This window comes from Eretmochelys imbricata, chromosome 5, assembly GCF_965152235.1.
Source record: "Eretmochelys imbricata isolate rEreImb1 chromosome 5, rEreImb1.hap1, whole genome shotgun sequence".
Taxonomy (NCBI): Eukaryota; Metazoa; Chordata; order Testudines; family Cheloniidae; genus Eretmochelys; species Eretmochelys imbricata.
In genome coordinates this window covers 82,046,522-82,071,156 of record NC_135576.1, presented here as the reverse complement: position 1 = coordinate 82,071,156, position 24,635 = coordinate 82,046,522, and the positions used below count along the sequence as shown (strand labels likewise).

General features: G+C 41.4%; 1 protein-coding gene across 1 annotated transcript in view; it reads right to left on the bottom strand.

Moving 5' to 3' along the window:
- ADAMTS19 (ADAM metallopeptidase with thrombospondin type 1 motif 19) overlaps positions 1-24,178 on the bottom strand; it is a 275,279-nt gene extending 251,101 nt beyond the window's left edge. Inside the window, exons 1-2 of the mRNA XM_077816366.1 lie at positions 24,094-24,178; positions 21,357-21,970 (exon numbers count right to left, since the gene is read on the bottom strand). Coding sequence (XP_077672492.1) covers positions 21,357-21,970; positions 24,094-24,178 — 699 coding nt within the window. The remainder of the gene's footprint in view (positions 1-21,356; positions 21,971-24,093) is intronic.
- Between the last annotated feature and the right edge of the window lie 457 nt (positions 24,179-24,635).

Below are 24,635 nucleotides of genomic sequence, written 5' to 3'. Positions count from 1 at the left end.
TTATTTACTCCACTGTTTTTCCGTTTACTGAAGTTAAACTGATTGGTCTATAATTCCCTGGATTGTCCTTATTTCCCTTCTTATAGATTGGTACTACATTTGCCATTTTCCAGTCCTCTGAAATCTCACCCGTCTTCCATGACTTTTCGAAGATAATCGCTAATGGCTCCGATATCTCCTCAGTTAGTTCCTTGAGCTCCTGATGTATTTCATCAATCACTGGTGACCTGAAGACATCTAACTTGTCTATGCAATTTTTAACTTGTTCTTTCCCTATTTTAGCCTCTGATCCTACCTCATTTCCGCTGGCATTCATTAAGTTAGATGTCCTATTGCAACTAAATTAAACTAAATTCACAATGTATGTTTCCAAAAATTCAGTTTGTATTCACTTAAATGCAAATAGATGTATTAGTAACTAATGTTATGATATAGGTTTATCATCTTATATGTATGGTTCCATATTAACATGGAAAAACACTCTTAGGAGTTCTTTCCTTCCAAATAGCACTTTTCAAATCTCAGAGACCTTTCACCTATACATCACTAGAGCTGATATCAACAAGACATGACAGACTATCCAACAGTTATGATTACTAATGAATACCTTGGTACAGCACAGAATACCATCTTATTTTAAATATTAAAATTAAAATTCCTCTCCTTGCAGCTTTAAGGAAATCTTTAAGCTACACTACTGGAATTAAGAGGGTAGCAGCAGAGGCCCTGCTCCCCCACTAGCAAGATCACCAAGTACTGTCCACATAAAATACCAAAATGAGATGCTATTTATTCAGTATTTTGAGCAGATTTTTATTTATTGTATGCTCTGCATATAATGACATCACTTGATTGTCAGCCCTCTTCTCTCTGACAGACTTAGATCACCAATGAAATAGTTAATGTTAACATGTAAATCAGCAATAGGCTGGAGAGTTAACACCCCATCCTTAAATAAATGGGCAGCAATTCATCAGAATTTTATCGCACCACCTGTAAGTACCCAGCACAGTCCAGAGAAGCAAATGATCCTTCTAGTAAAATGAATTCCACAAGCTCATACTTGAAGAATCCCAGTATCTCTGGGATACTTGGGATATTTTGGTAATCCCAAGAATGTGCAATTCTGAGGCTCCCATACCATCAAGCCCACACTCTGAGTCTTACAACTCAACTTGAGTGTTTCTCGATAGTCAAGTGATATTTAATCAGTGTTCTTGCTTTTCAACATGCTATTGATACAATCTGCTTATAAAAAACTCAAATTTCATCTAATGAAGCTGACCAATACGAGATTGATGGCTTCAACTGATATGCCATGCTGCACACCAGAAGCACAGCTACACCACATATGTTCAGGCTACCATTGTACATGAAGTCTATTTGTTATCCAATGAATACTGCAATGTCATCAAGATCGGTGCATTTCGGGTAGCAAACATCTACAAGCCTCCTAGCATTAGCTTACTGCACCCAGTTTACACTGAAGATTTCAACAGCCATCATACAGACTGGGGCTACAAAGTGGCTGACGCTGGCAGTGAACAATTTGTGAACTGGGCCTCATGAAATGACCTTGGCTTCATTCATGATCCAAAACAGCTCCATTCTTCTAGATGGAATCACAACTATTCAGCTGGCATATGTTGGGTCAGCTCAATACACAGCAACCTACATCCAACATCATGCCAAGCCTTGTACAACTTTCCACAAAGCCAGCATAGACTATCACTGATTCATATTGGTCTTCAGCTTCCAATCATCATGAGTACAAAGAAGAAGTGGTGGAACCTGCACAAAGCCAGCTAGGAGAAATATAGGGAAGCACTGGAGCAGAGCATTGTAACAATAATGCCCCACCACCTCCTGATAGAGCAGGCTTACAGGTGTTTCTGTAGAACCATCTACAAAGCAGCCATCTGAGCCATTCCATGCGGATATCTCCCTGTGTACATCCCCTGCCTTGAAGAGGAGTGTGCCACTCTACTCAAGCAGTACGAGTCAACCAGTGACCCGGACGTGGCCGACCACTTAATCGAAGCTTTGAGCTTTACTCACCAAGCCAGATGGGAGGAAAAGACCAAGAACGTGGACTTTATTTGTTCAGCTGGAAATGCTGGAGTTTACTTTGTCGCCTTGGAGTAGCCCAACAAACACGGACATCAAGTGGATCATCTGTGAGTGCTAACCAAGTAGCCGGTCACCTGCTTTGCATGGGAAAGACACCCCTGGAAAAAGAAGTGAAGAATCAAATCCAGAGTGAGGGGAGGGTCTTCCACAGGCAGCAGAAATCCAGAGCTTGCCCTGAACCTTTCACAGTTCCAGAGCTGGACGGAGTTCTATGCAACATCAAGTCTGGCACCACTGCCAGCTATGACAACATCCTTCCAGAGTTCCTAGGTCCATGTACCTGCTATTGGCTCACTCAATTCTTCACCAATGCAGGAAGACTACTGAAAATCTGGCACATGTCAAAAGTCATCAGCCTCCCAAAATCTGGTAGATACCCAAACCAGGCATCAAGCTATTGCCTGATACTGCTGCTTTCTGTGTGTCTCAAGGTTCTAGAGTGCCTAATTTTACAGCAAATAACACAGTGGAGAACATTTTGAATGTTGAACAAGCATGCTTCTGACAAGGTTGAAGCACATGCAACCAAATACTTTCACATTAATCAAAACCAGTTTTCAAAGAAATCTGAATACAGGCACTATTTTCCTTGACCTCGCTGCAGCATATGATATGGTTTGGTGCACAGGTCTACTTGTTAAAATTTCAAGAATCCTCCCACTATGGGTTATTGATGCCATCGAACTGCTACTCTGAAAAAGACTGTTCAGAGTGCACGTGGGTGAGAAAACAGATGAAATTTGGTTTGGAAAAAACAGATGAACGAGTTACCCCAGGGGTCTGTTCTAGCCCCAACCTTGTTCAATCTATACATCAATGAGCTGTCACCAACCCAGTCGTGGAAGTTCATCTATGCAGAAGATACCTGCTGCATCCAACTTTCTCTGAGCTGGAGAAGACTGAGTGACGATGCTGCAAAGCTGGCCATCTACTGCAAGACACCTTCAGCCTAGTACTAGCAAGACAGTCTCTACCACATCTCCACCATGCCAATGCTAAGAGGGAACTAAACATCATAATGAATGGCCACAGGCTGAAGCATGAAGCATATCCAGTTTACTTAGGAGTGACCTTCGACTGAACACTGACATACAAAAGCCACCTGAGCAAGAGAGCAGCAAAGGTCAAGACACACAACAACCTTCTCAGCAAACTGGCAGGTTCTTCCTGGGGAACGAATGCTCCAATCCTAAGGACTCAGCCCTTGCCATCTAGTACTCAATAGCAGAATACTGTGTGCCAGGATGGAGTCAGTCGACACACACCAAACTTGTTGATGTGCCACTCATCTCAACTATGCACATCATCACAGGAACTCTGTCCAACTCATCTTCCATGGCTTCCAGTTCTGAGCTACATTGCTCCCCCCTTACATCAGGAGGGAGACTGCAGCTGGCAAGCTGCTTGTGAAGGTACATGCTAACCCATGCTTTCCCTTGTTCATGACCTTTTTAGTCCATCTTTCATCACACCCACTGTGGTCGAGGCTGTCATGCCAGGACATTACAGTGGAGCTCCTGTGGCAGGAAGACTGGTGCTTATCATCAACCACCAATCAATTCCTCATCACAAACTCTACTATTCGCCCACCTGGCTTTGACCTGTCCCGTTGTCAATGGGCCCTTTTTAACCAATTCCAGACTGGGCAAGGCCTCCGTGCAGCCAACCAGCACCACTGGGGCTTTCAAAACAAAACAAGCTATAGCTGTGGTGCAGATCAAACAATAATACACATTGTTGAGGACTGCCTGCTCACTAAATTCAGCAATGGTCTCCACGAGCTCCAGTTGGCCACTACAGATGCTATTGCTTAGCTCAACAAATATGCAAACACTAAATACTTAAATAAATACAGGCAGTTCACACCACTCCCAGAGCTACCCTTTCAGGCTGTGTGCTGATTCAAGCAAACATCACTGCACTAGTTTCCAAACTGATATGTATCTTTACAGCCACAGGGCAGTATTGATTATATTTGAAAATCAATAGTCAGGCCCCAAATCATGAAATTGGCTTAAATATTATGAGCTTTTAAAAATAAGCAGTTTTGGGTCTTTGCTTCCTGCTTTTTGAGCCTTTGGGTTTATATTTCCAAGCTTTTCTGTGCAATCATGAGGGCTAGAATATTCCTTCTTTTTAAACGGAGGCTGTGCTTCTTATTAAAGAACATGATCCAGGAGCTGGGGCTTTAAAAAAACCCCCTAAATATTGCAAAATTCATTTAAAAAATCATGAGTTGGCAATACATAGAGCACACCACTATAATTCAGTAGATTCCGGACTCATTCATTGTGGAATATATATGCTGTATATTAAATGAGATCCGAGTCAACAAAGCAAGTTTTCAAGAAAGTGATCTATAAGCATACAAGTATAATTTCACTTAACTCAACAGATTTACACCAAGGATGGACTTCGTCCTCTTTCTCTCACACTTTTTAAGGAATTCTTCTGCAAAACTATCTGGGCCAAGGCTTGGGATGTTTTTGTTTGTTTTGTTTGAGATTTGAAATAATGGCCTTATCTACTTCTTCTTTGCAATTTCTGACTCAACTTCTCACTTCTTTATCCTGCAAAGGAGGTTTCATAATTTCACAAGTATTCATGCATTGTAATACTTTGTAGTGCTTTGTAATACTTTTCCTAATTTTATTTTTAAAAATAGAGCATTTTTCAGAAAAAAAAATATTTTAACTTTTAAACTCATCAGAAAGGGTATATCTTGCTGAGGCCTGACTTCTTCTGGCATAAGAACATAAGAATGGCCATACTGGGTCAGGCCAAAGGGCCATCCAGCCCACAATCTTGAGCAGTTTAGTATCATCTGCAGACTTTGCCACCTCACTGTTTACCCCTTTCTCCAGATCATTTAGGAATAAGTTGAATAGGATTGGTCCTAGGACTGACCCTTGGGGAACACCACTAGTTACCCCTCTCCATTCTGAAAATTTACCATTTATTCCTACCCTTTGTTCCCTATCTTTTAACCAGTTCTCAACCCATGAAAGGATCTTCCCTCTTATCCCAGGACAACTTAATTTACGTAAGAGCCTTTGGTGAGGGACCTTGTCAAAGGCTTTCTGGAAATCTAAGTACACTATGTCCACTGGATCCCCCTTGTCCACATGTTTGTTGATCCCCTCAAAGAACTCTAATAGATTAGTAAGACAAGATTCCCCTTTACAGAAACCATGTTGACTTTTGCGCAACAATTTACATTCTTCTATGTGTCTGACAATTTTATTCTTTACTATTATTTCAACTAATTTCCCCGGTACAGACAGAGTTACCAATCTGTAATAGCCAGGATCACCTCTAGAGCTCTTCTTAAATATTTGCATTATTAGCTATCTTCCAGTCGTTGGGTACAGTGGCTGATTTAAAGGACAGGTTACAAACCATAGTTAATAGCTCCGCAATTTCACATTTGAGTTCTTTCAGAACTCTTGGGTGAATGCCATCTGGTTCTGGTGACTTGCTACTGTTAAGTTTCTCAATTAATTCCCAAACCTCCTCTAGTGACACTTCAATCTGTGACAATTCCTCAGATTTGTCACCTGCAAAAGACAGCTCAGGTTTGAGAATCTCTCTAACATCCTCAGCCGTGAAGAGTGAAGCAAAGAATTAATTTAGTTTCTCTGCAATGACTTTATCATCTTTAAGAGCTCCTTTTGTATCTCGATCATCATGGAGCCCCACCAGTTGTTTAGCAGGCTTCCTGCTTCTGATGTACTTAATAAACATTTTGTTATTACCTTTTGAGCTTTTGGCTAGCTGTTCTTCAAACTCTTTTTTGGCTTTTCTTATTACATTTTTATATTTAATTTGGCAGTGTTTATGCTCCTTCCTATTTACCTCACTAGGATTTGACTTCCACTTTTTAAAAGATGCCTTTTTATCTCTCATTGCTTCTTTTACATGGTTGTTAAGCCATGGTGGCTCTTTTTTAGTTCTTTTACTGTGTTTTTTAATTTGGGGTATACATTTAAGTTGAGCCTCTATTATGGTGTCTTTGAAAAGTGTCCATGCAGCTTGCAGAGATTTCTCTAGTCACTGTACCTTTTAATTTCTGTTTAACTAACCTCCTCATTTTTGCACAGTTCCCCTTTCTGAAATTAAATGCCACAGTGTTGGGCTGTTGAGGTGTTCTTCCCACCACGAGAATGTTAAATGTTATTATATTATGGTCACTATTTCCAAGCAGTCCTGTTATAGTTACCTCTTGGACCAGATCCTGCACTCCACTCAGGACGAGATCGAGAGTTGCCTCTCCCCTTGTGGGTTCCTGTACCAGCTGCTCCAAGAAGCAGTCATTTAAAGTATCAAGAAATTTTGTCTCTGCATTTTGTCCTGAGGTGACATGTACGCAGTCACTATGGGGATAATTGAAATCTCCCACTATTACTGAGTTCTTTATTTTGATAGCCTCTCTAATCTCCCTTAGCATTTCATCATCACTATCATCGTCCTGGTCAGGTGGTCGATAATGGATCCCTACTGTTATATTTTTATTAGAGCATGGAATTACTATCCACGTCAAAGCAATTATCAACGGAGCCTTAGAATCACCAACCTAATATGGCCAAATAAATAAATAAACAAACCGGTATAGCAAAGGTAAAGAAATTGTCAGAATTTGAGTGATTATATGATCTACTGAAGTCTGTGAGGGAGACAAAGGAATTATTCATGTATAGTTGGGTTACTTATGTAGTCCTTTTCCCATCTTGACCCACCAACACTCGGGTTTTAGCAAAATATTTAATTGAGAGAGAAACATTCAGAGATGACTATGGTTCAAAATGTTTTGTTCTAAATCAAATTTCCTAAATTTTGCATCTTTATGTTAATTCAACAGATGCTGTGCCATCTAGCTTTTAAAAGGTACATTCCCTATCATTATGTCACATCAAGAGCTTTGCTAGGTACAAAACAATGTATTTTCCTTCATTTAAAAAGGTGCATTTGAGTCGCAGCAGAGACTAGTGTACCACTTCAGTACCAGAGCCCAAGAAACAAAACAAAAAACAAAATGTCCCAGTCTTTTATATATTAACTAGATCTTTCTTGTTGCACTCTTGTCAGACAAGTTAAACATTTTAAACACCATCACCTGCCAATTTTGATTCCTTTAAAAAAAAAAAAAAGGTATCCTGTGGTTACAGAAAGGCAATCCAGGAAATCTCTTTCATGACTGTTCAGATACTACACAGTGGCATTTGACTTTAAACAGTGTTTTGATTATACAAATACGCCAGTTTCAAGCTGTACAGATTTACTATCCTGTTTTCTTACATTCTCTGACTCCTCCATTTCAATGTAATCCATATGGTGCATACAGATAACAGCACATGTAACTGATCAAATGTAATTTGCAGCTATGACCATTTGGATATTCTTGCAGGAGTACCTATATAAAGTCCATTGGTTCCTGTGTTTTATAGAAGGCACTGAAGCTCACGTCTCCGTCTTACAGTATCTTCCTAGCATTGCTCATGGTTTTCTGTGAGGAAACCCGCTTCCCAAACAGACTGAGTGGGTCTGCTTTCTGTTTAGATTTGACATTTCCATTGATGTCCCACCTAGACTACTTCTACTGATGACAAATCTGATAGTCTGTTTAAAGATGTTTAAAACACAAATAAATGATAAGTTAAAGGAAACAAAGCAAAGCTGTGTGAACCTGTGACCTCTCAGTAAGGGATCCAATTCCCACCCCTGCTCCTGCCCCTCCCATCAATGTTTTTACTTGTTTAACAAAATTACACAGAGGGACTAGGAGAACCATGTGAGAATGTGACAGGATATTTAAGTTTACCCTTTTAAATGAACCAGCCTCCAGAGAATCCTGTAGCTTTTTTTCCCCACTTAGTCAGCATAGGTTTTATGAAGAAGGGATCTTAAAGATTTGTTTGATTTTGCTATGTCTTGTTTGTTCTGGGGCTCTCTGAGAGCAGAGCTCCCAGAGGAGGAGGAGATCTGTGCACTCCATTTCATACTTCCATTCCCTCCAAGGTCCTAAGGATATTCACATTTATTTTATAGTCCTACTGCTGCTCTGTCAACCATGTGCAAGTCTTTGTCAAATGGACCGTGAATTGTACTGAGTTTCTCTTTCCCCTTGTCTCTAAATTGTTGCAGCATTCTGTCTTCTACCCTTCCCCAGAGCAGAAAAGAAACGATCATTTTCCTCTAAATCCCTATTAAAAAAGCATCTTTCTAAGCAGTTCAATGGATAACTGAATAGTGCAGTGTAACTGTAAAACTGCTAAAGCTGGCAGGGAAAGCTGTGTTTTCCAATTACATGAAAATAGGTTAGGTTTTCAACTCATTGATCAGACTCATGGATGTAGACTCTACCTTACCCTTAGGGGAAAGTCAGTTTGATCTAGAAAAAGTCTGCTTAACCCTTAAACAGCCAGTTACTCCTATTGCTGCTATTAGGCACTGCTACAGCTGATTCATCATGCTCAAATAAATTGGTTAGTCTCTAAGGTGCCACAAGTACTCCTTTTCTTTTTGCGAATACAGACTAACACGGCTGTTACTCTGAAAATAATCACAGTAAGCAATAAGAACTAAGTACTGTATTCCACAATTTAAAAGGTCTGAAGTACTGACCCTGGGGCCAACTTCAAGTAGGATAGCTGACAGCATGTAATTTCACTTTAAGGAAGCAAGATAATCCGAGAAGAGGCTCAGGACTGAACCCCTAGAGTCTGGCTAAATACATGATTTTAGAAAAACTGTCATTCATGTTTATTTGATTACTAAATGTTTTATTTAAGCAACTTCATTCAGTTTGTTCTGAGACATCAGTTTATAGAGCCTAAGCAGTCAAAATGGCTGGATACAAAATAACTGTACACAGTTTTCAGGGTTCCTGTATTCTGAGCCCTAAAAAAGATTTTAACAATCTAAGCCGTAAATATTTCAGGCTAATTATATCTCTCCCACATACTAATTATAAATCAATCAGAAAAACCTGCAATACATATTATAAGTAAAAATTTTAATTTATACAACCTCCAAAGGGATCTTAACTTTTTAATCATTATAGTAAAATAACAGAAATTCTATAATCTAATGAAGATACGTGTATTATTCTTCTTGGCATGTTAATGTCTTTCAGTCTTATAAAGTTTTAATATTCTAAGTAGGACTGTTACCATCAGAAGTTACAGTCAGTATGTAATAAGCCAATCGGATTTTCTATTTCCCACATGGCTTGCTGTCATAAAATTATTGAACTAATTGCTACTCACTATAAGGGTCTCAGAAGCGGGCAGCCTTACTTTGGAGTATGACCCATAAATGTGTATGAAGAGCTGGAGTAATCTGTGACTACTTGCACATAAAACTGCTGAGCAGGATTTGAAATACTTTAGTTGTATGAGGCAATGAGGGTTGAGAAAGGACTACAGGTCAACCCACCCTTCTTCTAGTAAGGGCTAATTTATTTAGATGCCATTGAAATCATTGAAAAAACTCCCATTGATTTCAAGAGGAAACTGGATCAGGCCCTTAATCGCCAAGAAAAACGTTTCAAAATATCATTATCATTACTGTAGATTTTGTTTTCTTCAACTTTGATTATAATATGGATCCTTGTGGACTACTTTTGAAGAGTTTCTCTACAGTAAGTCAATCCAATAGTATTTTCCTCCTACTAGGATAGAACTCCATGCATGCTTGGTGAGGCACCCTTGAATGCAGCACTGTGATTGATAGTGTGGCTGCAAAGATAGCTGGCAGCACACTTCCACTCTCTCTCAGTATGTTTGTTCCTGACAGCACGAATACATCCCATCCCTCAGCTGTAGCTTTGGAAGGATAGGCAAGCCAACCCTTTCCCCACCTAACTGTTTTCTCTTTGCGGGGGGCCCAGAGAGAATAAAAAAAAATCAATAAAATTAAAATACAGAAAATAACCCTCCCACCTTCACTAATGCTCAGTCCTACAGTGGTACCTAAAATATTTGCCTCTACACAAATGAAAATTAGATACACTCCTTTGTAGTGACTGTTGGAAAGGGGCTTGTGCTAGGGTGTAGGAGATGAACTGGTCATGCTAAAAGCTGCAGTGCAGCTCCTTCTGGGAGCTCGCTGAACATGCATTGACTTCGGTGGTAGCAGCGGACAGGGCTAACAGCAGACAACTATCAGTCAGTTTCTTTGTACTAAATCCATACAAGTCTCTTCTCAAGCATGCATGATTTAACTGTAGTAAGTAAACCACCTATTATAACTTGATTTATATTAACAATTAAAATAAAACATTATAAGTGTTCAGGAATGTTCAGTTCATTGTTCCATTTCAAATGCTGAGTCTAAACAGAAGCAAGAAGTAGGCACAATTCATAAAGGGCCTGATTCTGCAACCAATTAACTGTGTAGCATTCATATGAGTAGTCCCATTGACATCAATAAGGATGCTTATGTGAGGAACTACTATTCAGGCTAAGAGATGAATAATTGAGCCTTAAGTATACAAATGGAAAACTCTTTGGCGTAATCCTCCCTTAACATGAGTGCTGTTTCCCACAACACACTCAAAGAAACCCCTGCTTAAACTTCAAAGCAATCTGAATTTTCTCAAGTTTTCGAAAGTAAACAGTCAGACAATGTATATGGCTGTCACTGTTGATTAGGTGAACTCTGAGGTTCTACAGAGGACATTGCTACTATTTCAGGCCCTGGACAGCCCAGATATTTTTCAGTTCCTTCTGGGTTTTCACTCTGGCTAACAACTATCCCTCAGGGCACGTTTTCTTAATAGGATATGCAGCTCAATGAAGTTAGCCACTTTCAGTCTGAATTTGATCTGCAAGGGTCTAATTCAATTCCCATTAAAAGACTCCCATTGACAACATTTAGCATTTTTTCAGCGTACTATATACACTATATCTGCACAGTTTACATACTTTTGAAGTTACTTTGTAAGGTGATATTGGATCTTCACAGAAAGTGCAGGTGTTGGTTGCTCAAGAGAGTTTTAAAGTGGGAGACAAGGTGACATTTTAAATGCCGACACTGAAAAGAAGACAGAGAACATTTCAAAAGTTGTACAGAGGATCTTTAATAATTGTGAGTTAGGTGGCTGGACTGTCCTCAACACTCATAAGGCTCAATCTGACTCCCCTTGGAGTCAAGGTTTAAAATTTACAAAAGAGCCTATGTGAGTGACTTTCAATTGGAGTTAGGTGCCTAACTGGCTTAGGTACTTTAGTAAATCCCACTAGGTGCCCATCTGCATCTTTAGGCATCTAAATATCTTTGTAAAACTTGGCCTTTAGGCACCTAGAAATCTAAGTCTGCTTGAAAGTCATTAGAATTTAGATACCTATGTGCCTATATCAATTTTGAAAATAGAATTTAGGCTCCTAAGTCACATACACACTTTTACAAATTTTACTCAAGGCCTTTTTTGTACTTTCTATGATGATTCTGTATCTTTTCTAGCTATTCATTTCTAGAAACCATAAATTAAGCAACTTCAAAAGTATCATGTAAACTGTGTAGATATTGTATATGTTAGAGATGAAAAAAGCTAAATCAGCAAGAAAAAAGCAAGCTGTTAAAAGTCCACTTTATAGTGCGACAATGGCTTATGAACATTTATAGGACATGTACCAAAGCACTTGAGGATGATGCACTGTAATGGCATGTCCAAACACCACAATGGGTCTGAAAGGATTAAAGAACAATATTGGGCCCTCGTAGCCCTGCCCCTCCAATCATGGGAGCATGCTCCAACTGGACAAGAAGCTTAAAAAGGGAGCAAAGGGAAACAATCCCATAGTTGTGATCGCCATTCCAGACGATGTTGTGGTATCCTCTCACACTGAGGATACCTCTCCGGGGGAGAGAACTCCAGCTATTAGGAAGAGACAGGTATTAGTAATGGGCAATTCGATCATTAGAAACATAGATAGCTGGTTTTATGATGACCAGGAGAACCGCATGGTGACTTGCCTGCCTGGTGCAAAGGCTGCGGATCTCTCGAGACATCTAGATAGACTTATGTGCTGGGGAGGAGTTGGTGGTTGTGGTACATGTAGGTACCAATGACATAGGGAAAGATAGGAGAGAGGTCCTGCAGGCCAAATTTAAGCTGCTAGGTAAGAGATTGAAGTCCAGGACCTCCATGGTAGCACTCTCTGAGATGCTCCCAGTTCCATGTGCAAGGCCAGTTAGACAGGCAGAACTGCAGAGTCCCAATGAGTGGATGAGACAATGGTGTAGGGAGGAGGGGTTTAGATTTATTAGGAACTGGGGAAACTTTTGGGAAAGGGGGAGCCTATACAGGAAGGATGAACTCCACCTAAACCAAAATGGAGCCAGATTGCTGGCACTTAACATTAAAAAGGTCATAGAGCAGTTTTTAAATGAAGGGCTGGGGGAAAGCTGTCAGGTGCAGAGGAGCACATGGTTCAGACATCCCTTAGGGGAGGATCTATTAATAGAGAATCTCTATGTCCTAGTGAGGACAAGAGGATGGAAAATGATAAAATACAGGTAGGGTCTGTAACAGTCAAATGAAAAAGAGTCCCATTCAATTACATCGTGTAATGGCAGACAGCTAAAAGGAGACAAGTTTTTTAAGTGCTCATATACCAATGCTGGAAGTCTAAATAATAAAATGGGTGAACTAGAGTGCCTCATATTAAATGAGGATATTGATCTAATAAGCATCACAGAAATTTGTGGAATGAGGATAATCAATGGGATACAGTAATACCAGGGTACAAAATATATCGAAAGGACAGAACAGGTCGTGCTGGTGCGGGAGTGGCATTATATGTGAAAGAAAGTGTAGAATCAAATGAAGTAAAAATCATAAATGAATCAAACTGTACCATAGAATCTCTATGGATAGAAATTTCATGCTCTAATAATAAGAATATAGCAGTAGGGATATATTACTGACCATCTGACCAGGATGGTGATAGTGACTGTGAAATGCTCAGGAAGAGTAGAGAGGCTATTAAAATAAAAAACTCAATAATAATAATAATGGGGGGGTTCAATTATCCCCATGTTGACTGGATACATGTCACCTCAGGACGGGATGCAGAGATAAAGTTTCTTGACACCTTAAATGACTGCTTCTTGGAGCAGCTTGTCCTGGAACCCACCAAAGGTGAGGAAATTCTTGATTAGTCCTAAGTGGAGCACAGGATCTGGTCCAAGAGGTGAATATAGCTGGACCGCTTGGTAATAGTGACCATAATATAATTAAATTGAATATCCCTGTGGCAGGAAAACACACCACAGCGGCCCAACATTGTAGCATTTAATTTCAGAAAGGGGAACTACACAAAAATGAGGAGGTTAGTTAAACGGAAATTAAAGGGTACAGTACCAAAAGCGAAATCTCTGCAAGCTACGTGGAAACTTTTTAAAGACACCATAATAGAGGCTCAACTTAAATGTATATCCCCAAATTAAAAAACATAATAAGAGAACCAAAAAAGAGCCACCATGCCTAAACAACAAAGTAAAAGCAGCAGTGAGAGGCAAAAAGGTATCCTTTAAAAAGTGGAAGTTAAATCCTAGTGAGGTAAATAGAAAGGAGCATAAACACTGGCTAATGAAATATAAAAATACAGTTAGGAAGGCCAAAAAACAGAACTCAAGGAACAGTTAGCCAAAAAACTCAAAAAGTAATAGCAAAATTTTTTTAAGTACGTCAGAAGCAGGAAGTTAGGAAACCTGCTAAACAACCAGTGGGGCCACTGGACGATCGAGGTGCGAAAGGAGCACTCAATGACGATAAGGCCATTGCGGAGAAACTCAATGAATTCTTTGCATTGGTCTTCACGGCTGAGGATCTGAGGGAGATTCCCAAACCTGAGCCATTCTTTTTAGGTGACAGATCTGAAGAGCTGTCCCAGACTGAGGTGTCATTAAAGGAGGTTTTGGAACAAATTGATAAACAGTAATAAGTCATCAGGACCAGATGGTATTCACCCAAGCATTCTGAAGGAACTCAAATGTGAAATTGCTGAACTACTTACTATAGTCTGTAACTCATCATTTAGATTAGCTTCTGTACCAAATGACTGGAGAATAGCTAATGTGACGCCAATTTTTAAAAGGGGCTCCAGTGGTGATCCCGGCAATTACAGGCCTGACTTCAGTACTGAGCAAACTGGTTGAAACTATAGTAAAGAACAAAATTGTCAGTCACATAGATGAACACAATTTCTTGGTGAAGAGTCAACATGGTTTTTATAAAGGGAAATCATGCCTCACCAATCTACTAGAATTCTTTGAGGGGGTCAACAAGCATGTGGACAAGCGGGATCCAGTGAATATAGTGTACTTAGATTTCAGAAAGCCTTTGACAAGGTCCCTCCCCAAAGGCTCTTAAGCAACGTAAGCTGTCATGGGATAAGAGGGAAGGTCCTCCTATGGACTGATAACTGGTTAACAGATAGGAAACACAGGGTAGGAATAAATGATCAGTTTTCAGACTGGAGAGAGGTAAATTCTGATGTCTCCCAGGGGTCAGTACTGGCCCAGTCCTAATCAACATATTCATAAATGATCTGGAAAAAGGGTTGAACAGTGAGGTGGCAAAATTTACAGATGATACAAAATTACTCAAGGTAGTTAAGTCCCAGGCAGACTGTGAAGAGCTACAAAAGGATCTCTCCTATTAGCCAGGATGGGCAAGAATGGTGTCCCTAGCCTTTGTTTGCCAGAAGCTGGGAATGAGTGACAGGGGATGGATCACTTGATGATTACCTGTTCTGTTCATTCCCTCTGGGGCACCTGACACTGGCCACTGTCAGAAAACCAGATACTGGGCTAGATGGACCCTTGGTCTGACCCAGTAGGGCCATTCTTATGTTCTTATGAGTGCCTCAGCTCAGCAGGGAGGAGGAAGGGAGAACTATGCTGAAGGCTCCTGAATAAGGGTGTAAGGAATAGGTCTTCGTGTTCAGCCTGGTTGGGGCTGAAGGTTTAGTTGTTTTTTCTTTTGCTATCTTATACTGGACTTGGAGCCGAGGGGCACAACAGACGGTAGGAAGTGACCCAGGAGGGTAACTCCGAGGGCACTCCAAGGTGCCGGACCCTGATTGGCTCTCACAGGGCCCTGGGTTGGAGCCCAGTGAAGTGGGAGGGCTGGGCTCCCATACCAATTGCCCCTGCTGCAGGAGGTGCATGTGCCACATTCCCACCCCACTCACCTTTCTGGTAAGGAGAGGGCAAGGACACTGAGAACACAAAGTGAAACAAAGTCAATACAAGGGTGAAGAATTGGACTGAAAAGCTGTCCTGCTGAAGGGCGAGGCTGTCTACTGGATGTGCTACCCACTAGACCACCTGGCCCTCTGACAGCCCTGTTGTATGCACATGCACACACAACTCAGACTAAAATAAAGGCCAACACTAACAAAGCATTCCAACATCCCAACAGGTTGTGGACAGTGAAGTGAAACCCTAGATGTCTGTCCTCTCAACATTCCTCAAACTTACTGAAACAGTGAAAGCTCAGAATTGAGATTGAGCCGCCAGGAAGGCTCTTGTCCCCCCTCCCAAACAACTGCTGCTCAGTGCAGTAGGGAGCAAAAAAAAACATGGACAAGCAGCAGTGGAGCTGGAGCACTGCAGAGGGAAAGATGAGACACTTCCCAGTCCCTTGAATGCTCCTCCTTTCCCCTGCCAAAAAATAAATCACACACAAAAACAAACAGTATAATCAGGGCCAAAGGTAGGGAAAAGACCTACACTAATTAACATGCCATCTTCTTCCAAGGGCTGTAGGAAGTAATGTTTCTTGAAGCTACCAGCATTAACTCCCATGACATGCACCATGACTCTCCCTCATGAAGGATCATGGAGATGGACCTAAAGCCAATGTGGTAGTCAGGATGGAATAGTTAATAAGGGGTATTTAAATGTAAATAGTACTCATATTTTGCACTTATTCAGTAACTTGAACCCAAGATAAGGTATGCATTAAGCCACACAAACACTATTGGGAGTAGGTATTAATCCCAACACTACAGTGTAAAAGTTAGTCTCCAAATTTAGCACCAATAACTTTTCAAAGGGCAATTCAATATTCTATGACTTTTCATAGTATAACATTTACCAGCTTTTGCAGAGTTTCCCTCGCTAAAGAATCACAGTGTCCAAAATGCCAGACTTATACAAACACACACACACACACACACACACACACACACACAGAGTGATAACGTTTCAGACATAAGCTACATTTGGATTTTAAAATTAAACATATTAAGAGTGAAGAATTAAGTGTTATTGCTCTTATTCAAGATAACTTAAAATTTCACCAAGATTAGCAGATAAAAATGATCATATCCATCATCTAATTCTATTCTCCAACATGGCCTGCCTAACTCAGCAACCACACCCAGCACAGAGATGCCTGGGAGCCAGGAAGCAGGCTGGCCAACAGGAGGCATAGGGGTAGCAGTTCTGGGGTAGTACAAGAGCCAATCTTGGCTCTGGGGAGGAATGGACATTGAATCCAGGAAGAGAAAAGAAGGGTGTGAAGGTGAGCAATGTTGTGTAGGGGAATCCAGTCTGCACACATCATCGTCTTTGTGCATATATCTGGGCTCTCCATAGTGCTGTACCTGGTATGCAAGACCACCCACAGCCATTATTCACATTACGCACAAAGTATGTCACAGGCAGGGGCATGTCTGCCTGGAGGTGGGGGCAAAAGGGGCAGTTTGCCCCAGACCCTCTGAGAGGGCCCCAAAACTAAGTGGCATTTCAACCTACCAAACTGGGTCACAACACCGCTCACTGAAATTTGGCCCAGTGACCCTTCATCACACTGGAGGGGATCCAGGCCAAACCTGAGTGGCACCATGCTAAGTTAAAGTGACAGTGATTCAGTTGTGCGTACCATGTGAAAAATGTCTGGAGGCACCTCTGTGCCAGACCTCATAGTGCCCAAATGCAAAACCCATTTCTTCAACTTAACTTTTTCTCATTAGCCCATCACAAACATACACATAATCAACCTGATCTACTTAAATGCACAAATAATTATTTAAAAATATCTCCAACATTACAACTTTTTCCTGCAGAAAGAGTGAGAGTTTATGTAACACATTTAGTTTTGTTACTCTAATTTACTGGAAGATAGATAAAACGGTGCAGTGGGCCACATAAGTAAGAAAGATAGGTAATTTAGAAAGAGGACTGGAAAAAAGCTAATGTATCACTTTTCTTTTTTTTCTTTTTCTTTTTTTTTTTTTTTTTTTTGAAAGAGTAAAAAAAGAATGTCTCAGGTAACTATAGACCAATTAGCTAAATTTCAATCCTGGGCAAATTCATTGCATTGAATGCAATCAGAAAATAATTAAAAGATTATAGTAATATAATTACTACCAGTCAACATGGTTTTATGAAAAACAGGTTTTGTCAAATAAACTCAAATAAACCGTTTTCTGATGAGATTACAAGATTGACATAATATATTTCAACTTCTGAAAGGCTTTGACTTAGTATAACACAGTGTTCCAGTAAAAAATAGCACTATACAAAATGTAGCATATATTAAATGGATTAAAAACTGGCTAATTGATAGAACTGAAAAAGTAACTGTTAATGGGAAATCATCATCAAATGATAGTGTTTCTAGTGGTGTCCTGTTCATGCACAATAATATTCAATGTCCTTATCATTATGCTTTCTTCTTAAAAATCATTCGCAGGGAAAAGACTAGATGGAAGTTGAAGATGGACAAATTTAGAATGGAAATAAAGCAACATTTTTAATGGTGAAGGTATTTATCATTAGAACAATTTACCAAGGGTTTTGGTGGATTTTTCATCACTTAAACTCTTTAAATCAAGATTGGATGTCTTCCTAAAAGAGATGCTCTAGTTCAACCAGATGTTATGGGTTTGATGCAGGAAACCTCACTGGGTGAAATCCTATAGCCTGTGGTATGTAGGAGATCAGCCTACTCTCCGTGATAATAATGGCCCCTTTCTGGCCTTAACATCTATGAATATGTAAATAATAACTCTTGGTGTACCTGGAAGCAGCACCTGGGAAGCCACTGCCAGGGTGTGAGGCAGAACTATTAATGTGTATTGAGATCCAAGGTGTTCATCTAGTCCCCTCTCCCATCTCCACACCCCCATGCACTCCTATCTAATTCTCCCTATTCATGTCTCCCCCCCAACCCTTCAAGAGATTGACACTGATTTTTCAGGGGGAGTATGGGAAAGGCCATCCAGCCCAGCTGCTACTGCTCCCCCTTACACTTATGCTCCTCTCTTGCATCCAGTCCCTCATTCATGCCTCACCCCATAACCTCCTTTGGAGGTATTAATCCTTCTCAACTGTAATACCAATGGGATGGACCTACTCAGGCCTGTCAAACTATGGCTGTCCTCTGCTGAGACACTGGAGATTCACTAGAAAGAGAAACTACCACGGGAGCAGAGGGGACGGTGGAAGGAAGCTTCAGTACCAGAGGGAGGGAGCAGAGGCTGAGAAAGGAAATTGGTAAGTGGTGTGTAGATGGGGTGTTAAGTGACTTATCTACTCATCGCCTTGCTTTTTATGATTTGTATTAGTAGGATATGCATTCTAGCAACTTTCACTCAAAGTTCACAAGGGTTTTGTGGGAAGAATATATATACACATACTAAAAAGGAAGGAACTTCAAGTTACATTGTCTCTAAAATTAGTTTTTACCAAACCAGAAGGAAAATACAGAATGCATTATAACTGAAATAGCTTTATAATGAAATACTTGTAGAGTCAAATTTCACTGTAATTTACATGTTAAAACAGAAAGTGAAGTTTAAAATATCTTGACTATTTTTGGTGAGGAAAGCATGAAGGCATAGGAGGGAAATAGCAATCCTTATGCTGTATTATGCAAATGAAAGGATTCTTGGAAAACGAACAATGATTCACATGTGTAATAGGGGACAAATGGTGACTGAACAGAGAACTGCATTTTTAAGGCAACTTGTTATTACCATGTTGTGCAAATTTTAACAATGAGCCTGATTTAGCAACACTTACAGGAGGAAGCCTTGCTTACCTGAGTAGTCTCATTGCAAACCATGGAGCTACTTAGGTAAGGATTACTCACATGAATAAAGTTTTCAAGATCATATACTGTTTACTGAAGACCTAGGGCTTTCTACACTACCCACTAGATCGGCGGGCAGCGATCGATCCAGTGGGGGTCAATTTATTGCGTCTAGTATAGATGTGATAAATCAACCCTGAGCGCTCTCCCGTTAACTCTGGTACTCCACCAGAATGAGAAGCGCAAGCGGAGTCGATTGGAGAGAGTCCGCTGTCGACTTACCACAGTGAAGACATCGCAGTAAGTAGATCTAAGTACGTCGACTCATAGGCGCCGACTTCCCCTCTTTCCCATGGGTGCTCGACCACCCTCTAACCGCGGCCCGACCCCCCTCCACCCCTTCCATGAGGCCCCGCCAATGCATTGACTTCAGCTACACTATTCACGTAGCTGAAGTTGCATATCTTAGATCGACCCCACGTGGTAGTGTAGACAAGACCCTAGAAAAAGGATTGACAATTCAGCAGCATTTATCTGAACAAGCACATGATCTGAGTGCTTGCATGCTTAGTCTATGCATACATTCAAGGATAAACTGAAACACCTGTGAAAAGTCCAGTTAGTATGAATACTATTGCTCCTAAATCAAAAGCATTTTCAGAGTATTAAAAGCCTACTGATGGCTTTCAGATCACCATCAATTGACTTTGAGAATGTTCCTCCCCAATTAATTCCGCTACTGTACTTCGGAAAATCTGACAAAATATCATTAATTAGATTCCAACCACTTAGAACTGTGTGAAACTTGGCAGTTTTACTCTGCAGAAGTGCATGCAACTATTTTATTTGGTATCAATCCAAATAAATTCCCCCATCAGTTTCAGTTTGAGTTTTGTGTTTGAACAAATCCAAACAAGCAAAGTAAAATGCAGTCATATTCTCTACATTTCACATGGTTTCACATCATGACAATGCAAAAACTGCTAATTGTGCATGAAAAGTTGGCAAACCTCAGAGAGTCTATCGTGGATCTGGTTTGATAGGTAACTTTGGAATGAATCCAATGAGTTTTTTATAGCTGTGCTATAGTTGCATGGATTGACAGCCATCAAGCCACAAAAACAGGCAGTTTCGATATTGCTGACTCACTTCATCAGCATCTCTGTTTTTATTCCACATTTTGTAAAGTGATGCAGGCGTGTACATTTATGATGCTCTATAAAGGCCCTATAATGAGAATAATAATTGCTTTTGTTTTAAATCCGGCCAGGGTTTTACATCATCCCAGCTGCCTGAAGTCCCTCCACCCTCCCCTAGGTATCCTGGGATTCCAGTTCATCAGAAGCACCACTGCTGTTGTCAATGGGCCTGGTTCTGATCTCACACTGGTGTAAATTAGGAGGTCACTAAATTCACATCATATAAAAACAATGTCACTGAGAGGAGAATCAGGTCCAATGTCTCTAAAATGAAACTCACCACAATGGTTTGATTGTGTTAACATTTCTACTGCACACATATTCATTATGTATTTTTATGGGCAGAAATAAGGAAAGAAGAGGGTGCATTTCTAGTAATGCCAGGTATGGGGATGAGGACAGAGGGGCATAAGAAGGCGAATGGGACAAGGAAAAGATGAAGAGGAATGAGGATACAAGATATGGAGTATCAGTATAAATATAAGGATGTAGAAGAGGATGGGATTAGAGATGGGGAAGAACAAGATAGGGAAGAGGAGGCCAGGGATGAGATAAGGTTGAAAAGTAGGTTTATGGATGCCACTGGAGGAAGGAGGATGGGCGAGCATGGAGGATGGGGATAAGTTTGGAAATAGATTAAGGAACAGGCTAGGATTAAGGAGAGGGATGAGCAGGAGATGGAGAAAGAAGAGTATAAGGAGACGAATAAGATTAGGAAGCAGGGGGAATGGGATTGGGAAGTAGAACAGACACAGAGATGGGATGATCAGGACAAAGATATGGATAGGACTGGATGGAATGTGTGGAGGGGACTGGGATTAGGGATGAGGTGACGAATAGAGTGAAATTCAGCAGGTTAGGGATGGAATGTGAGAGAAGGCTGTAGGAGCAGGATGGGAATAGGAAGGAGGATGAGACAGTGATGGGACTGGAATGGGAATGTGGCTGTTACTGCCTGCATGCAGGGCCAGCCTTACCAATCCAACGCAGGTACTGAAAGAAGCGAAGGAGCCTGGGTAACGAAGCACAGTGCCACTGTAGTAACAGGCTCTCTCAGGCTGAGAATGGACAGCACCTGCGGGGCTTTTCCCCTCACCCCTGAGCCGCTCCTCCACTGCAAAGCCAGGTGCCAAGAAGCGGCTGTCCCTCTTGAGCAACAGGTAGAGCTCCCGGGCAAAGGCCGGGATCCTCAGCAACACCTCATCCCCATCCTCTGACGGTGGTGGTGGTGGTGGGGAAGGTGGCGGCGGTAACTGAGAAGCAGCGCCAGATCCCTGAGGATGGGGAGACCAATGATAGAATTCCTGAGACTCGTATTCATCCTCCGCATCCTCCTCCTCTGCTACCTCCCCAGCTGGCTGTGGTTGTCTGTCTACTGGGGAGGAGACCGAGCGGACCTCGCGGGAGCTGCCTGCCACCTGGCTAGGTGTAGCAGGAGCACTGGTGCTGCTACTGCTGCTGTTTCCACAGCTGGGATCAGTACTGCAGCTGCCTCCACCACCACTGCCTCCAGCAGGCTCCTGCTGGCCTCTGCTCCACAGTGCTGGGAAGATGATCTCCCACTCCTCAGAGTCTCCTGATGCATGCAGACCTGCAGGAAAGCCAGACAAATAACAGCATATGCCACAAAACAGTGCTGCACATGCCACAGCATACCACTCATGCCAGTGAACACACATATATGCCAATATCCCCTGACTACACCCAGTGCTCCTAACCAACAAATGCATCACACAAAGCACTCCCTTGTCCCATTCCCCCTCACCCCAATGTACCTCCCCCACAATATGTTTACTTGCAGTATATTAGTCAGCCACTAGATGTCTCTGTGCTGTTTACGAGTTCTAGACAGGAACTGTGGTCCCTGGTAAACACTGGAGATAAGCTGGAACCCGAACTGTGTGGAAACTATTGTTTGTGTCTGTAGTTGCTCTCTTTAATAAACACCTCCTATATAAAACTAGAGCTGGACAAAAAAAAAAAATGGCATTTAGAAATAAGTGTCAAAAGTTCCATGAAAATTTTATCCTGTTTTTCAGCCAACATAGAACTGGTCAACAAATTTGCTATTTCAATGAAACAAATGGGAGAAAAATGTCATGAACATTTTGACATGTATTTGATGAGCTCTGTTTAAGACTGACTGTGATTCTATATATCATTACAACACACCACAGCCAAATGCAAATGCTTACAACACAACACATGTGCATGCACACATACATGCAACAATAAAACCTCCATCATTATCAAAGAATATTAATGATTGATTATTTGATGATTAATGATTTTATTATTAGTGATATGTGTATATGATATATAAATTATCACAATGCATGAAATACTCAACACAACAACATATTCAGCTGAATCTGTGAGTACGTTATGTGTGTACACATATACATTCTAGTCCGGGGTTCTCACAACAAATTTTTTGTTGGCCTCGACATGCAACCACCAACTCTTGCTGGTGGCTGCACTGACAGTATTTCTTGAAATACTTAATTAACTTTATGAAAAACAAATATATATGCACATGCACATATCCAAATCATTATAATTTATTGACTCTTTTTGCAGACTCAATAATAAAAATAATGTACAGTTGTCTCTCTTTTTTATAGGACCTAAACAGAATAGAAACACAAATAACGTGCGCTGCAGGTTCTTGTCTTTTTTGCTGTTGCTTCTTTTCCTTTTTTTGGTTGCTTTTTTTAAAAGACTTGCAAGCTAGTAAGTCTGCTGCTGTGAAAAGTGATATTAACAAACATACAAATATCACTTTTCACAGCAGCAACAGACTTACTCAGTCCTGGCAAGCCAGGGGACAAATTAAGCCTTGGATGGGGAGAGCGGTAGGGGGGAAGTAGGGAACGGGGTGGGGGGAATGCATGATGGGCCAGCGGAGGCAGCGGGGGACCAGGGGCAATGGGGGCTGAGCTCTGCAGACAGGCATTGGAGCCCTGTGGCCAGAGCCTGCTGCCTGCCACCCCAGGGCTGGAGCCCCAACCCTACATCCCCAGGAAGGTGGGGAACTCACTAGCTCCTCCTCCTCCACCATGTGTGGCTCCAGAGGGGGTCAGGGTCCAATCCCTACTGGTAGCCCTCAGGGACTGACCACTGCTTTGCCCCTCCCTCACCCCCTCTCCATCACTCTTCAGGGGGATGTAGCTGCAAGAAAAAGCCACTGGTGGCCGCATGCGGCCACAGTGGCCACATTTGAGAAATGCTTAAGATTTCTTAAGATATACTTAACCTTGCCTCACCGCAGGGGGATGGACTAGATAACTTCTTGAGGTCCCTTCCAGCCCTACATGTCTATGATTCTATGAATCTCTCTATGTGTGGATATTTTATATTACATATTTATATATAATTATTCATAAATTGTAGATAGATACACTATGAATAATGTTCTACTCATAATGGGTATATACAAATATTATGAATACTATGTAATACACACACATACTATAACCATTGTATACGTGGGAAATCACTCTGTGCCATACGATCATCTATACATATGTTATTGATATATATGTTACCAGATCCTGCATACAATACTGATTAGTTGCAAAGTAACATGTACAGGTTGGCTACAAATAAGAAAAGAAAGCAACAGTAACATGCTGGATCACTGATTTTCCCCTTCTATTAATCCCATGCTATGGAAAGTACAGAAATGAGCGCCAAAGAAAGGGATAATTTTACCTGAAATGATCCCATTTGATAGGAAACACAGCTGATAAAAAACGCAGCAAATGTGGCTCAGTCGCATCCCCGTTTTCTTCTCCATCCACTTCACTGTCCCAAACACACCAAAGGAGCAGCCTATTCACACTCTTTATTTATTCCTGTTTATTAGCTTCTGTTGCTGCTGCCTGTCCTGAATGGGTTGTGCCCTGAACTGCCCCAGTTCTTTGTATGGTTGTGGGTTGCAAGTTGCTGCCTCTTCACGGGGTTTATGTCCGACTTTGTGGGAGGCAGGGAAGAAGGGAGGGGGGAGAAGTGGAGCGGTATTAAAATTTGCAGCAGCTCCCTGGTGGATTATCTGATGAGTCTATTGTCTGATTTACAGGAGGCAGCCGGAGGAGAAGGGAGAGCCGGAGTCCGGCAGAGCGAAACCACCTCAAAGCCCGCAGAGAAGCAGAGGCCAGTTGGAGAGTCGCGAGGGTGCCCTAGAAAGGAGAGGCAGCAGCACACGCAGAAGCAGAGAAGGAGGAAGAGAGTTATCCGTGCGCAGAGCGTGTCAC